At 53.8% G+C, this 14,220-nt stretch overlaps 3 protein-coding genes across 4 annotated transcripts; 1 reads left to right on the top strand and 2 right to left on the bottom strand.

Annotated features, from left to right (window-relative positions):
• Positions 1 to 1,035: 1,035 nt before the first annotated feature.
• ARCN1 (archain 1) lies at positions 1,036 to 8,577 on the bottom strand. The gene is made up of 10 exons (XM_071726767.1): positions 8,463 to 8,577; positions 6,868 to 7,131; positions 6,041 to 6,220; positions 5,624 to 5,829; positions 5,284 to 5,445; positions 5,023 to 5,188; positions 3,673 to 3,820; positions 3,288 to 3,396; positions 2,919 to 3,123; positions 1,036 to 2,516 (listed from the first exon to the last, which is right to left on the bottom strand). The coding sequence occupies exons 1-10, from the start codon at positions 8,463 to 8,465 to the stop codon at positions 2,427 to 2,429; spliced, it is 1,533 nt and encodes a 510-aa protein (XP_071582868.1). The 5' UTR covers positions 8,466 to 8,577; the 3' UTR covers positions 1,036 to 2,426.
• On the top strand, positions 8,540 to 12,057 carry IFT46 (intraflagellar transport 46). The gene is made up of 11 exons (XM_071726780.1): positions 8,540 to 8,740; positions 8,817 to 9,011; positions 9,106 to 9,248; positions 9,543 to 9,617; positions 9,720 to 9,813; positions 10,156 to 10,284; positions 10,656 to 10,777; positions 10,902 to 10,968; positions 11,163 to 11,223; positions 11,447 to 11,532; positions 11,659 to 12,057. Exons 1-11 carry the CDS (start codon positions 8,540 to 8,542, stop codon positions 11,752 to 11,754), a joined length of 1,269 nt encoding a protein of 422 aa, XP_071582881.1. The 3' UTR covers positions 11,755 to 12,057.
• Positions 12,058 to 12,198: 141 nt separating this feature from the next.
• Positions 12,199 to 13,778, bottom strand: TMEM25 (transmembrane protein 25). Of its 2 annotated transcripts, XM_071726774.1 has the most exons (5): positions 13,717 to 13,778; positions 13,254 to 13,507; positions 12,906 to 13,178; positions 12,728 to 12,814; positions 12,199 to 12,629 (listed from the first exon to the last, which is right to left on the bottom strand). In XM_071726774.1, the coding sequence occupies exons 2-5, from the start codon at positions 13,414 to 13,416 to the stop codon at positions 12,556 to 12,558; spliced, it is 597 nt and encodes a 198-aa protein (XP_071582875.1). In that variant the 5' UTR covers positions 13,417 to 13,507; positions 13,717 to 13,778; the 3' UTR covers positions 12,199 to 12,555. The 2 variants fall into 2 exon arrangements, with proteins under 2 accessions (XP_071582875.1, XP_071582876.1); XM_071726775.1 differs by lacking the exon at positions 13,717 to 13,778 and having other exon boundaries at positions 12,906 to 13,073; positions 13,254 to 13,715.
• Between the last annotated feature and the right edge of the window lie 442 nt (positions 13,779 to 14,220).

Below are 14,220 nucleotides of genomic sequence, written 5' to 3' on the forward strand. Positions count from 1 at the left end.
CCAAATGCACCTAGACAGCACTGCCCCACTGCTGCCTCATGACCTTTAATTAATAACATATAACAGAATAATTTTCATTGGAAAAGACCTTTAAGACCATTGAGTCCAACTGTTAACCCAGTACAGCCAGCTCCAGCAATGAACCACATGCCTCAGCACCACATCTATATATCTCTCAAATTCCTCCATCTGCCCCACAGCAGCCCCCACCAGAGGCCTGGGAGGGCTGGGGGCTCGAAGGGCAGCTGCAGGGGCAGGAGGTCCAGCAGCTCTTGGGTGCAGCAGCTGGATCCTTTCTGTGGCTGCCAAATTCTTCGGGGTTTCTGGCAGTGGCCAAAAGGGCCATGGGGAGAATGTGTCAGGAAGCTGGGAATAAACAAGGCGCAGAGCATGGTCTGGCCAGGCCAGTGCTGTTCCCAGGCTCCCCCAGAGGCGTCAGGGACTGTGGGGCAGCCTGGGGACAAGCACCATCTCTCTACAGCTGCCCGGGAGTGGCATCGGGATTTGGCATGGTCAACTCTCTCATTTGGGACGTGGAATCTCCCAGGTGGGACTCCCAAACCCAATGTGCTCACTGCAGCAGACCCACTCTGGTGCCAAGCCCACCCACACGCCCCCACCAAAGCCCTGTACTAGGACAGGTGAAGGTGTCATCTTCTCCTGCTTGCACACACCTCCTCACCCCTCCTGAAGAGCTCCCCAGGAGGGAGCCCGCCTCAAGCAGACCAGCTGGGACGCCCGCAGCAGCGCAGATCCCGCAGATCCCCTCCCAGTGGGGTGTACCCGAAGGCCACCCCCGGCCCGGCCCCGAAGGCAGGGGTTGCCAGAAGCAGGACTGGGTCCCACCGCCCGCCCTTACCGGTGCTCTCCTTTCCGACTCTCACCTCCGCTCCGCTGGTCCCGCAGCCTCGTCCCGGGCTCCTCCGCCGGTCCCGCCCCGGCGCCGGCCTCGTCCCGCCCCACGGGGCAGAGAAAGGGGCGGGGGGACGGGGCGGACCCCACCGGCTCCCGCGTCAGCCCACGACCCTCAGACGATGCCTTTGACAATACTCTTTATTGATTAAAGATGGGAATTCTGTGTACACTGGAATGTGCCTATGCCAGTATCGAACAGAGGTTACAAAAAGGGGGGAGTACGGCTCGATTTAAACATCACCCTCCCACAAATTCCAGGAAAAAAAAGAAACCCCAAAATCTCCTCAGATGCTTGAACTAACCTGGACTCCATTTTAAAATCATACAGACAAGCAGCTCTGGAAGAGGACCGAGTTAATAGGATTCATCACCTACTTTGCTAGGGAACAGGGTTTGCTCTCCTGCCCTCCCAGGACTGGGCCATTTCTTCACTGACGGAGGAGAGACTACGAACTTCTTTGGCAGGACTTCACAGGAACCGACAGAAGGGCTCTTGGGAGCACAGCATGCAGGGTTTTTTGAGCATTTTCTTTCCCCCTGTAATGCTCAAGACCCGCAGCAGAAGCCAGTGCTCCCATGTGCTGTTGGGGACACGCCCAGAGCTGGGCAGGTGAGATGAGTTTTCAGTGGAGCACAAGTGTGTGAGATGAGGCAAACTGACGCTTGTGAGGAGGAATGGCTCTGGCACTTGGAGCAACCCCATCTTTTCTGGAAACCAGTGTTTTCTTCCCCTCCCTTCACAAGTGCTGAGAAAGGACAGGTCTGGGACAGGTCCTAGCACACAGGCCGAAGCACTCAGTCTCAGCTTCTTGTACCCAAGCAGATGAAGCCTTCAGCCCCTCAAGGCACTGAAAAGGCCCTGGGAAGGACATGGGGCTGACTCTAACCTACTTCAACTACCCCCAAGCAGCTGTGGCAGAGCCAGGTGTGGGGCCACCACTGTCCCACAGGGCTGATGAGACAGCAGAAACCATGTGGGGCCCAAGGACCAAACCCCGACTTCCTCTTCCCCACCTCACAACTTCCCACCTTCAGAACCGAGGCATCCCTGTGCACACTATCTCACTGCCTGCATTCATCTGCAGGAACAAGGTGAAGGCCAAGAAATCAAACCAGCAGCACCAGCAAGTGGGTCTTCCTGGAAGGACAGGGAACGGTGTAAGTTGAGTGCTGGAACTCAGCTCCAGGTGTCTTCAGGAGAGAAAGGGACATGTCAAGGCCAGGTTCTCCACTAAGATTTTGCTCTTCTGTGGGCTGGTAAAATGTGCTGAAGAAGTTTGTGGCCTTTCCCCGCATGAGTGCATCAATTCTCTACCAGCAATGTCTGTGACCCAGGAACACCATAGATGGCAGACAGAGCCACGTGTCCGAGCAGAGAGGGGGCTGCAGAGCTTCCAACATTCGGCCTCTTTTTCTTGTGTTTTTTTCTTTTTTTGTGGGTTTTTTTTTTGTTTGTTTGGTTGTTTTTTTAATTTAAAAATTTCTTCCTTTGCAATTCCCCAGAGCTGGCATTACAGGATTTCGTACTTGTCCACCAGGAAGGTGGTTTCAATAGAAAACCTCACAGGGCTGTTCCCGTCTACCTGGGTCACTTTGGTAACCTGCAGAGAGTAATAAGGGGCAGAATTAGCTGAGCAGGGAATGCTGCAATGCCTTCCCATCAGAATGGTCATGAGGACACCATCAACCCAGCACCCTCAAACCATGCGTCAGCCCCGAATGGAAGAGCTTTGTTCTCAGGAAACCTGAAAACAGGGAAAGGATTCTTTGCGGTAACTATGTCTTGCCAGGAGTTAAGCACCAGTTGCAATCTCCAGCTCAGCAGGGATGTGCCCAGAAGCATTCAGCTCAGATAAGAGCAATGGATTCTCTAACAAAGTCTGAAGGGAATTCATCATTACTCAGACACAAAGGCACAACTGAAAGCACAGGCACACTCTGAGAAATCAAAAGGCACCTTGAAAGAGGCAAGAGTGACATCATGGTGGCAGCAGTGACCGTACCTGTATGTTGCAATAATTTTTTTTGGAGACAAAGGAGACCTGCACAGGGAAGAAGTCATTGGGCTGCCCCGCTATGCTGAACTCCAGGCTGCCGCTCTTGTTTTTGGCATCTATCACTGGCAGGCACCACTCAAGGAGGTTTCTCCGACTGTCATGGCGATACTCACCATCGATCTCCCCAATCACTGGGGCACCCACACCAGACCTAGAGCAGACAGTGAGAAGCTATATGAGACAACCTGCACAGAGCTACCAAAACATTTGTTGAGCCCATTAGCGTGGCCAGACTGAAACCAGGGAGAGGTTCCCTAAGCCAAGGGATCAAGTACTACACTTGTCAGGACTGCCCGGACAAGGAGCATTACTCACGGCAAGGGGATGGTGATGACAACGTCGTTCAGCTCTAGACACTCCTCCTGCAACTCATATTCGATGTTGACATCACAATTGTTCCCACTTTCTGATGGCCAGCAGTTAACTGAGGGCACAGAATAAGCCAGCTGAGCAAGGCAGACTTGCTATGTGGAAAACACTTACATGGGATGGCACATGGTTATCCCCAAGAAACCGTGATTTTAACAAAATCCTTTTGTTTTCTTCACAGGTGTTACAGAAAACACACACTGCTGAGAACGGGTAGTGTCCCACAGAAGACATGTGACATCTCACAAGTGTGGCCCAGCTGCTGCAAGGCAGGCCACGAGCCATCAGGGCACAGACAAACAACTATCTACCTGAGCCCCCTGGCACTTACTTGTCAATGGAATGAAGGACTCCTCCGTTGTTTGCAACCTCCACTTCAGCACGCCCACGTCGCTATTGATAGGGAATGACTTTTCTGGGTTCTTCAGACCGATCTGTGACTCTGCAGTGAAGAGCTTTTTGTCCACGTTGGGGTGAGTCTGAAAGGGGAATGCACACCCAAGCTGTAGCTCTAAGAATGGTATGTAGGTAACACAGGGTCTAACGAGACAGGGCCTTACAGATAATGGCTTCCCAGAACATGTTCCTTGACAAAACACACATCAGTGTTGCTCCTGGCCCAGAAGCCCAACTGAAGCACACCCTGCTTATCTTCCTGGGATTCCCACCAGAAAATGCTGATCTAAGAGCAACACACACCACTGCTATTTCTACAGAGGCTACAGCAATGGACATCCTTGGCTGGTACTGACAGAACAACTTCAGCAACTCTTAACATCTCCAAGTCCTGAAACTCACAACGGACATTTATCTTCAAGAAAAAACAACCGAGTCCTGCTGGGAACAACATCCTGAGACCACAAAAATCCTACTTCCCTCAGCAACCTTAATACATGCATACACATATATGTCAGCAGCCAAACACCATTTAAATATTCCCTTTTTAGAGGCAGATTTTTGCAAGCCAACATTCAAATGACACTTGACAGGCATGAGTCAGCCCTGGATTTGATCTTGCTTTCCACCCAAAGCAGCACACGTGGGAGCATGGTTAGGAATGTGCTCAGGAGATGTGCTGACAAGGAACCTGCCTGTATGATGTACAGACAAGGTCTAGGTGAGGAGCAGGAGGGAGCAGGTGAGTGAATATCAAGCAGGACCATCAACAGGGGTCAGTGAGGTCATACAGAGGGGAGAAAGGGCAGCACAAATCTCTCGAGAATCTTCTGAGTTGCTCTTGCTGTCAAGGGCTTAAGAGCAGCCCCAAGAGCAAACAGGTGCTGTTCTAGGTGTCAAATCAGCCCCTGACAGCCACAGGAAAAGTTTATGGCAATACTCCAGAGCCACAACTGAAGCTGCACCAAGAAACACTGCAGGCTGCTGCAAAGTCCAGGCAGAGAAGTCATCACGCAAATGCCTGTGACAGGACAGATATGGCTGTAAGGGCAAGAAGGTGAGTGCACGAGACTGGGTTCCTCAAGTGAACTTCAGTCTTTAGAGCATGAGTTGGCCCTGCACTTGTTCTGGCAGCCTCTGCATTGGCTGCTCCCAGTATCAACACACTTGGATGAGAAAGCTCAAACAAGGATATAGGACAGTTGCATACGCAAGTGTTCCCTGTATTTTGGCCACAGAGCAGCAAAAGCATGCTCAGCATCATGGCACACCCAACAGGCTTTACCTGTAGCTGCACTCCCCTCTTGTCTTCATTTTCTACATGCAGGCGAATCCGTGCAAATTTGTCATCAGAAATGTGCAGCATGATGATGCCGTGCAGCTCCATGTTCTGCAGCCCCCCATCACGGCCGCAAGTCAAGGAAATTTTCTCCTCTATTTTCATGTGCACACTAGATGGGACAGAAGAAAAGCAGGGATCTCAAGTCCTACGCTTGGCATCTAACAAGCAAGGTGAGATACCAGGGGAGAGCTGTGCAATACCCACCTCTCCATGTTAACAGGAGGAGCAAGGACTTTGGCTGCTTCTGTGGAGCGCTTGCCTACAGAAGCCATGATATTTTCTCCTTCTGATTTCAGCTTGTCCACAAAGTTGTCCACCTCCTTTCCCTTAGCGCCAAGCTTCAAGGCTTTACTGGGACCTGAAGGCCTAAATGAAAGGCACAAGAGTCTCCCAAATCCACTCATGGCAATAGATTCCTCCTTCCTCGTTATGTAACCCAACTATCCCAACCTTTTCTTTTTTCTGGGGGGAGAACACATGCTCTGTTATAATTTACATCTGGATTCTGCTCCAAATATTACCAGTAGCTGGGATCTCCTTTTACCTGGCAGGTGCTGGTGCCACCTTGGGCTTTTCAGTTTCAATGATGGTCTCTGTGATCATGGCCGCTGTTGTGCTCCCCGAGACGGCTGAGCTACCAAAGCCACCAAATCCAGGGGCCTTCTTGCCTTGCCTCTCCGCATCCCTCCTAGCTTGCTGCAACTCCTTCGCTTTACGGCGCATCTCGGCTTTGGCCTCGCGCTCCTGAGTCTGAACCAAAAGACAAGGCTGGGTGAGCTTTGCAACCTCAGTCTCTGTCTGCAGAGGAGCCAAGTGTCTTTCCTCGTGAACACTTTGTGAAGGAAAAAGCAATAAGCTAAATCATGGTATGAACCTATCAAAACAGAGTCCCAGCTGTGTGCAAAAAACCAATTTTCCCAGACAGGGCCCCTAGCACAAGGCTGGCAGGATTACCACTCACCTCTCGGACTGCTCGGAACACCTTCTCCTCATGTGAGTCCATCTCGGTGAAGGTCCGGATTTGTGCCAAATTTACATTCTCACGGTAGCCCAGGGCAACAATTTCATCAAAGGCAAAAATCAGGTCGAAGCAGTGCTCAGAGATCTCGTTCTCCTCCAGTGCTCGACAGTATTCAGGGATCTAGTTAAGAGGACATTTGAAAGGAAGATCTGTGGGCAGTGCTGTGTAAACATACTCCTCTACTGTTCGCAGACCCTTCACAAGACCAGCATGCCCTTAGGCTGCTCTTCCTAACTTCACATTGCCGAAAAACAAGATGAAGTTTTGCCATTATTAGTTTTTCTACACTAAAATACTCGTACAACCTCCCAGCCTCATGGTAACACTAACCCAGAAGAATCTAAACACACCCTGGGGGCAGTGAATTTCCTGGAGACCCCTTGGTTACATGAGGACAGCTGCACAAAGAAACACACATGAAGCAGCCCTGTACCTCCAACAACCACAGGCTGCAACATCAACATCAGGGGCTTTTTAGAAGGAATATAGATGTTACCTTAAGAACGTAGAAAACCTTCAATGCTAAATTTACAACATTGTCCCTTTGGTCTCACCAGCTGAACTGCAACAGATTTTTTTTTTCTTTTTTTTTTTTTTTTGCATATAGCTGAAAACCACCACCGAAACTTCAAAGCTGACTTCCAAGTCAGCAAGAGACTCTGGAAAATCAAGTTGGAAGCAAGCAGCACTTCAGCACCAGCTCACCAACAGGCTCCCTGGCCACAGCGCTGCTCCAGGCTGTGCACATACCACCCCTGGATCCTTACCACTCTGGAAAAGAGTCGGAGTGTTTCTAGGTCTTCCAGGATGTTGCTATTCTTGGTGGTGATCAGCACCATGTAGAGCTTCTCCATTGGCTGGTAGACATATCGCACACTCTCCGTCTCCACGAACGTGTGCTGCTTCCCTGTGTTCATCAGCTTTGGGAAGGCCGCCAGCAGCCCCTCGATCCGGGTCCGGGTCATCTCCACAAACTGCCGGGAGACAATGGCCTTCCCTGCCTTCGTGCAGACGGCTGCTGCCAATAGCACCTGTGGGAAAGGTGAGGGCTGGTGAGCTGGGCCTCCCGCAGCCATGCTGTGGGCCCCCCAAAGCAAAGATCGCTTCCCAACATGTTCCACTTCCACAGGTACCACACAATCATGTTATTCTCCTTCAACAACATTTTAAGTCTTTTTCTGTGACTAGCACCAGCAGAGCAGATCCACCCTTACTTTTCCCTCTCCAGTTTCTGTTCTTGAGTTAGTCTGAATTAAAGCTCCCTATCACCCCATTGGGCACGCACAGCAGATCAGCCTATTCCTATGCACATAGAGGTATGACAAAACCCCCCAAATGCTTTAAGTGAGGCTCTGGGTTACTGGGTTTCCTGTCAGTCTGGTCCCAGGTAACAACTAAATACAGGACTATTTTAAAACATGGCATTTCTTCCCAATGCCACGTTTACAACAAAGCTAAATTAATCAAATACTGACAGCTACATTAATGGCAGCACTTGGACAACTCTCCTGGACATATCAAGAGATGTTATCACACAAACAATAAAAAGATGACAAGGCAATCTCCAGCCTAGGTGTTCTCGTTCTTAACTACCTCTCATCCTTCCTTTGCCATTTAGATCAGCTCCTTAACTAACTCTAGCACAGTCAGTCAGTTTCTGAACTTAGGATCCTTTAGAACCCCAACCAAAGGCTATCTAACAACCAAGCAAGGAGCAAAAACTCTCAGAGATCTCAGTTCACAGCTTAACCCCTTGGTAAGAGAGCCAGGCTCCTTCTGGGCTGCCGTGGCGCTCTGCAGCTTGACAACTTGGGGACAAACAGACCCCGAAGCACAGGTCTGAAATAAACCTCCTCCCTGTCAGTGCTCCCCGAAACAATAACTCGGATGTGCAAAGGAACAGGCAACACCAAGGCCGCCGGACGGCACCGAGGGTGGGCGACAAGGCGCTGGGAGGAGAAAGCTCCCGGCGTTACCCCTGTACCGCTCCTGAGCGCAGACTGGCTGCACAGAGCGCCAGAGGGAGCAGCCCTGACTCCCCAGCCCACCCTTACGGCCAGCCCACCGCCGGGCCCCTCGGGCTGCGGCCGCCGGCCCTGGTGTTGCGGATGCCTCGCGGTTCCGTGCGGCGCTTGGCCGCCCTGCGGCACCTGAGGGCAGGGAGTCCCCCGCCACCCCCCGCGGGCTGCCGGCCCCCACCCCGCCAGCCCGGATCTTAAAACCGCCTGCCACAGCGCTCGGCTGGGCCCCACCAGGCCACAGGGTTCCGGCACCGGCCTGCCTGAAAGCTGGGCCTACCAGCCGCACCGGGACCCCGCCCGGAGCCCCCCCAAGCCCTGCTGCACCCCAGGCTCTCCCTTACCATTTCGGCGGCGGCACGGAGGTGGGCTGGGCGCTGGGTCCCTGGGCTCTCCGCGTCCCCTCAGACAGCCCCACAAGATGGCGGCGCCGAGCCACGTCCCCAGACGGAAACGGCGTCACGCACGGCGCACGGGGCGGGGCGGACAGCAGCCACCTCCCCTCCCCCAGGGGGCGCTGCTCCGGCTGGCGCCGCTCTGGCCGAGCGCAGGGCGAGGCGCGTACGTCGCCATGGCGACAGGGGGGCGTCGTGGCGGCATGGCGGAGCGGCGGGCGCTCGAGGTGAGCGGGCCGTGGGGGGGCGGCAGGGGCTGCCGAGGCTTCCGAGGCTTCCGACTCACCGCACTTCTCTGCGTAGACACGTGTGGTAGAGAACCAGCCGTACGACGAGAGCCTGGAGCTGCCAGAGGCCGAGGAGGCGGGCGGCGCGGCGCGGAGACCGGACGGGGACTTCTCTCCAGGCCGCCCCCGGAGGTCTCGCCGACCGGAGCTGCCTGGGGCTGGCGGCGGCGGGGCCGATCGCAGCAGCGACGAGGAGGCCAGCGGCGACAAGGTAGGCGCGGGGTTGGCGGCCGGATGGGGGCCCGGTGAGGCGCCCCGGTGAGGCGCCCCGGTGAGGAGGCCGGGTCGCTCTCACCTAGAAGGAGGTGGCCGCCCCCTCGGCCCCGGCCCGCTCGGCCCCCGCGACCGCCCTCAGCGAGGAGGAGGACGACGATGACTCGGAAGAGGAGGATTCATCCGAGACCGACTCGGAGGATGACTCGGAGGAGCACGGGGCTGCACTGGAGGGGTGAGGAGCTGGGAGCTGGGGTCCAGTACTAGGCAGGTGCCATTCAGCTCCACTGCTGTGCCTGTAATCCCACGAGGGTGAGCATGGTCATGGTCATCAGTACAGTCCTGTGCCTTTCTTTGGGTAAACCATGGCTCAACACTGTTGTGTTCATGTACAAAAAATACTGTGTAAGAAAGGACTGATCTACCTTGTCCTTCTGCTCTCTGTGACTGTCCAGTGCAGCTGGACAGGTTCCTCCTGAGGAACCTGCCATGCGTTAATCTTTGCCCACCTTTCTCTTCCTTTCTGTAGTGACTTCAATCTAGCAGATTATGACTACCTGCCAGTGACTTCAGAAATCAAAGAACTCTTTGAGTACATCAAGAGGTGAGCAGCAGGGGTTTTAGCCCGCTCTCGTCTCTCCTTCATGACGAATTTTGCTGAACAGTTCACAGTCACCCCTGCTGTGGCATTGTGGTTTTTTGCCAGGTACACTCCCAAAACAATAGAGATTGAGTCCAAACTTCAGCCTTTCATTCCAGAATTTATTCCTGCTGTTGGAGACATTGACGCGTTCCTAAAGGTACAAGTGCTCCAGTTTCCTCTGTACCAGCCTGAAGGGGCTGCTCTGCTGCCATGCCATGAATACCCCTGCCCTACACTGACACAGACGCCATCCTACAACCCTGGGAAGTCACATCTCCAACAGGACACTCCTAATTTGGGGGGAGGGCTGCCTTTTCCCATGACCAGCACCTTGTGTATTCAGGTAGCACTGTACTAACAACTCACCTTCCAGAGAGTATTCTCCTACCTCTTCCTTTCAGGTTCTGCTTTCTAAACCATAGGAAGGCTCTGTATGAAACAGCCCTGATTTTCCCCGCTTTGGGATCCTCTAGGAAACAGTGTCTGTGTTTATCCGTAGGTTCCCCGTCCTGATGGCAAGCCTGATAACCTGGGCCTGTTGGTCCTGGATGAGCCATCAACCAAACAGTCAGACCCCACTGTGCTCTCCCTTTGGCTGACAGAGAACTCCAAGCAGCACAACATCACCGTGAGTCAATTGCCCACTAGCTGTAGCAAAAACATCACCTTTCACCCTTACTGTCATCTCTGTGTCACTGCAGTGTTGCAGCACAACTGACAACTTGGCTTGAAAGGCACAAAACACTGACCTTTTTCTGTAACCTGTAACTTTACACTGCAACAGACCAAAGCCTTGCTTTGGCCAGTCTTAGTGCAGACTTAGAATCCGTTTCTGCTTAGTTGTTCACTCAGAGTTGTTTTCCAGCTGCAGAAATCAGTTGGTTTAGTGCAACTAAGAAAAAGAAACCATTTGGTCAGTCAGGAGCAAACACAGGGTTTGCAAAAAAGCCCCAAAACAAATACCACAAAGTGCTCCCAGCTTTCTATTTCTGCTTTTAGCAGCAGATCAAAGTGAAGTGTTTGGAGAATGCAGAGAAGAACCCCAAAGCCATCGAGGACTGGATTGACAGTATCAGTGAGCTGCACCGCTGCAAACCTCCTGCCACAGTCCATTACACCAGGTGAGCTGTGGCTTCACCTCTGCCTCACATGTAGTTCAGCAGCTCAGTGAGGCCAAAATCTCTCCAGAGGGAGATGCACTATCACCTGTGATCCTGAATGTCTTGTTTTGTTCTTCCCTCCCAGGCCAATGCCTGACATCGAGAGCCTGATGCAGGAATGGTCACCTGAATTTGAGGAGCTCTTGGGAAAGGTATGTTCTCCCAGTGTTAAGTAGTTGGCTCTGTGGGTTCCTGCTACATTCTGAGCTCTTTGCCTGCAGCCTGGCCTGTTGAGATTTGTCCTTCTGTGCTGTTCCTCACATGGGAGAAGGCAGGGAGCAGCTGCTGCCCCAAGTGTCTTGAGATCCACACATGCTCTCTTAGGTGACAGCCCCCTCTGTTCCAGGTGGGCCTCCCAACGGCCGAGATGAACTGCAATCTGGCTGAATACATCAACATGATATGTGGTAAGTGGGGGGCTGTGCTGGAGACACAAGGTGCTGCTAGTCTGGTGCTGTCTTACTTAGAGCAGGAGGTCTCTGGATGCAGGAGATCATTCCCTGCTGCCCTCAGTAGGAAGCAGCCTCTTGTACCATAGTCCTCATCAAGTGAAGGCCTGGGCAGTGGGAGGGTCCTCACAGCCCAAGGTGCAGCCTGGGTGCTTTCACATTCCTTTGCTCTTGCCTGTAGCCATCCTGGACATCCCTGTGTACAAGGGCCAGATCCAGCCCCTGCACGTCCTCTTCTCCCTCTACTCAGAGTTCAAGAACTCACAGGTGAGCAGCTCCAGGCAGGCACAGCTCACCCTACAGGAAGCACCACAAAGCTTCTCCTTGCCTCTGGCTTTGCTGCGTTTTAATTAATGAGAATCAGCTATGCACTAATTCATTCTTCCCTTGCAGCATTTCAAGCCATTGGCTGATGGGAAGAAGGGCGGGAGCTCACCCTCCAACCCACCGTTGCAAGCAGCAGACACGGAAGTGTTAACCTTCACTTGAAGGTTCACAGTCAAGCTTTGCCTCTTGCACTATCTGCTGCTGGACATCGAGGTGTGACCAAAGCAGCCTGGGAAGCAGCACACAGCACCTGAGAGGCCTCCCTGCTGTTCCAGTCTGGTGTTCACAGTTAGTGCAGAAGCTGATTAATTGCTCCATTTCTGACTTGTGCCCAGGAGGCCAGCATTAAACCAGCTCTCCCCAACAAGAGGCTCACCATGCTATAGGAACTGCAGAGCAGAGGCTCCTCAGGCACACACTACAAGTGCTGTAGCAAGTGTGAATAAACTCCAGGCTCAAACACAATACTTGAGTCTGCCCTATATGTTCCAAGGCCTGATCTGGGGATCTAGAATCTCCTCTGCCCCATGTTATTGAGACCCTTTTTCTATTCTCAAGCCCCTTTGTTGCTACCAAGGGGAAATAACCAGCATGGTACCACACAGATACTTGGGGTTATTTTATTGCTGTTGGGACAGAGCTGCCTGGCCAGCCATCTGCTCCAGCTTGGGCAGGGTGAGCACCATCACACTCAGGCAAACTTGGTGCTCAGCCCGGGAGGAGCCACAGTGCTGGCATAGCCTGCCTGCACACAGCTCTGGTGCATTTTGCTTATAACAATCTATTCGTAAAGTGCATGGGCTACATAAAACATGCCTTGGCTAATGACACAGCACATACCTGAATGTGGAGCTGGGGGCTGGTGGGTGCCTGGCATGGCGTTGGCACCCTGGGCTGTGCTTCTCTGGAGCTGGCACATCGCTGCTGCTGGGCAGCCCTGGCTCATGGGCACCATGCCGTGTCTCACAGCCAGATCTCATCACTGCTCACACTGGGCACTTTGTAGATGCGCCCAGATGTGGGGAGCTGGACAAAACCTGCAGGTCAAAGGCAACCTGTTGTCATCACCTTTTGGGGCAGCTGTAGAGGTTGGTGTCCCCACAGCACAGCTATCAGGGCCTCTTATCTGCCTCACCGAGTTTGTTGAGGACCAGGGAGTTCTCCAGCTCCAGTAGGGCACTGTCTTCTCCCCTGGCACCAGCTCCCACCCCCTTGGGGGAAGCTACAGGGAAGCAAAGCAGCGAGAACCAGGACATCTTGCCCTTGCTCAGGCAGGACCCATGGTTCCTTGCACCATCATCTTGGGCTCTTACCTTCAGCTTCCCACGTGAGGTCCCCAAGGTGCAGGTCAGGAGGCAGGGACCGGGTCTGGCGGAGCGGATGTGTGCCCCAGGGCTGTGGTGGGTGGAAGCCACTGCAACGGGAACAGCGGCTGTGTGGGCTGCTCCCCGTGCTGGGCAGTGTCTTGGCCTGGCCCCACACTAGGCAGACAGCACAGGAGCCCAGGCCGAGCAGGGCACCCAGGGCCAGGGCGGCTCCAAGAGCAATGCTCAGGAAAGGCAGCTCCACACGAGCATCCAGCAGGCCTGCACAGGCAGCACAGCCCCCTCAGTACCTCTCTGTAGGCCTGCCACACTGCACCCACCCCCCCCAACACTTACCTGGGAGCAGGAGGGAGGCAGAGGTGACGCCCATGCTGTTGTCAGCACTGATGGAGAAGTTACCCAGGAGGTTGCGGGCTGAGTGGTTGGCCAGCCCTGGGTTTTGTGTGGCCCCCAGGAGGAACTGGGAGGTGTTGGCCCTCACACACCAGTTCTGGCCCATGTGGATGATGCTGGTTGGCACCAGTAGAGAGAACACCAGGAGGAAACCAGCACCCTCTGCCTCCTGGTAGATAAGATCCCGTAGGATCTATCTAGGCAACAAACAGAGGCAGTGAGACAGGTAGGAGGGATGGGCCTGGCAGCCAGTAGGGATGGCAGCACCACCAGGAGCATGATTAGTCTCACCAGGAGCACTCAGTGCATTTGTGCAGGACTGATGAGACACTGTCCTGCCTGGCCAGGCAGCAACCCCATGTGCCCTCCCCACACCCCTGGCTTGAACAGGGCTGGCAACACTGACCTTATGCTGCACGTTGAGGAGCACAGAGATGTTGTGAGTTGTCCAAGAGGCAAGGCCAGTCATGGAACAGCTGAGCTAATGGTCGTAGTGCTGAGTAGTGAGGGTGCTGACAGTGCTCTGAGTGGTTCAGCTCCTGCTTCTGATCATCAAGGTACCATGTGAGGGTGGAGCAGAAGGGCCTGGCACAGCTCTCCTCCTCCAGTAGCAGATGCAATGCTGGTGTCTGCTTGTCAATGGTGGGGCACAGCTCCCCCAGCCCTGTCAGAGAGCCCCTGTGACAACAGAGCCACTGCCATGTGCTGGACCCTGCTGCAACCTTATCTGCCAAGCAGAGAGCATGAAGCCCAAGCAGCAGCAGCAGGCAGGCAGGGTCAGCCCCCAACCAGCTCCAGGGATGCCCCACAGCCTTGCTCAACACTGACAGAGCAGCTGGAGCTGGCACACAGTAATGTCCCAGTGGTGGGTCCCCAGCCCCCCCCAGCATGTAGCAGGGCTGGAGGATGT

This window comes from Heliangelus exortis, chromosome 26 (genome assembly GCF_036169615.1).
Source record: "Heliangelus exortis chromosome 26, bHelExo1.hap1, whole genome shotgun sequence".
NCBI classification, from domain to species: Eukaryota; Metazoa; Chordata; class Aves; order Apodiformes; family Trochilidae; genus Heliangelus; species Heliangelus exortis.

Bases quoted from the DNA above. Each gene is read 5' to 3' on its own strand.
- ARCN1 (XM_071726767.1), bottom strand. The intron at 5,830-6,040 runs GTGAGTGGTAAT...CTTTTGGTTCAG, and splicing joins TGTTCCGAGCAGTCCGAGAG to ACTCAGGAGCGCGAGGCCAA. The intron at 3,821-5,022 runs GTAAAGCCTGTT...TTCCCCTTTCAG, and splicing joins AGAGGGGAGTGCAGCTACAG to ACTCACCCCAACGTGGACAA.
- IFT46 (XM_071726780.1), top strand. From the start codon at position 8,540: ATGGCGGCGCCGAGCCACGTCCCCAGACGGAAACGGCGTCACGCACGG. The intron at 10,285-10,655 runs GTGAGTCAATTG...TTCTGCTTTTAG, and splicing joins CCAAGCAGCACAACATCACC to CAGCAGATCAAAGTGAAGTG. The intron at 11,224-11,446 runs GTAAGTGGGGGG...TCTTGCCTGTAG, and splicing joins ATACATCAACATGATATGTG to CCATCCTGGACATCCCTGTG.
- TMEM25 (XM_071726774.1), bottom strand. From the start codon at position 13,416: ATGGGCCAGAACTGGTGTGTGAGGGCCAACACCTCCCAGTTCCTCCTG. The intron at 13,179-13,253 runs GTAAGTGTTGGG...CTGCCTGTGCAG, and splicing joins TGCCTCCCTCCTGCTCCCAG to GCCTGCTGGATGCTCGTGTG. The intron at 12,630-12,727 runs GTGAGGCAGATA...TTTGACCTGCAG, and splicing joins CCTGGTCCTCAACAAACTCG to GTTTTGTCCAGCTCCCCACA.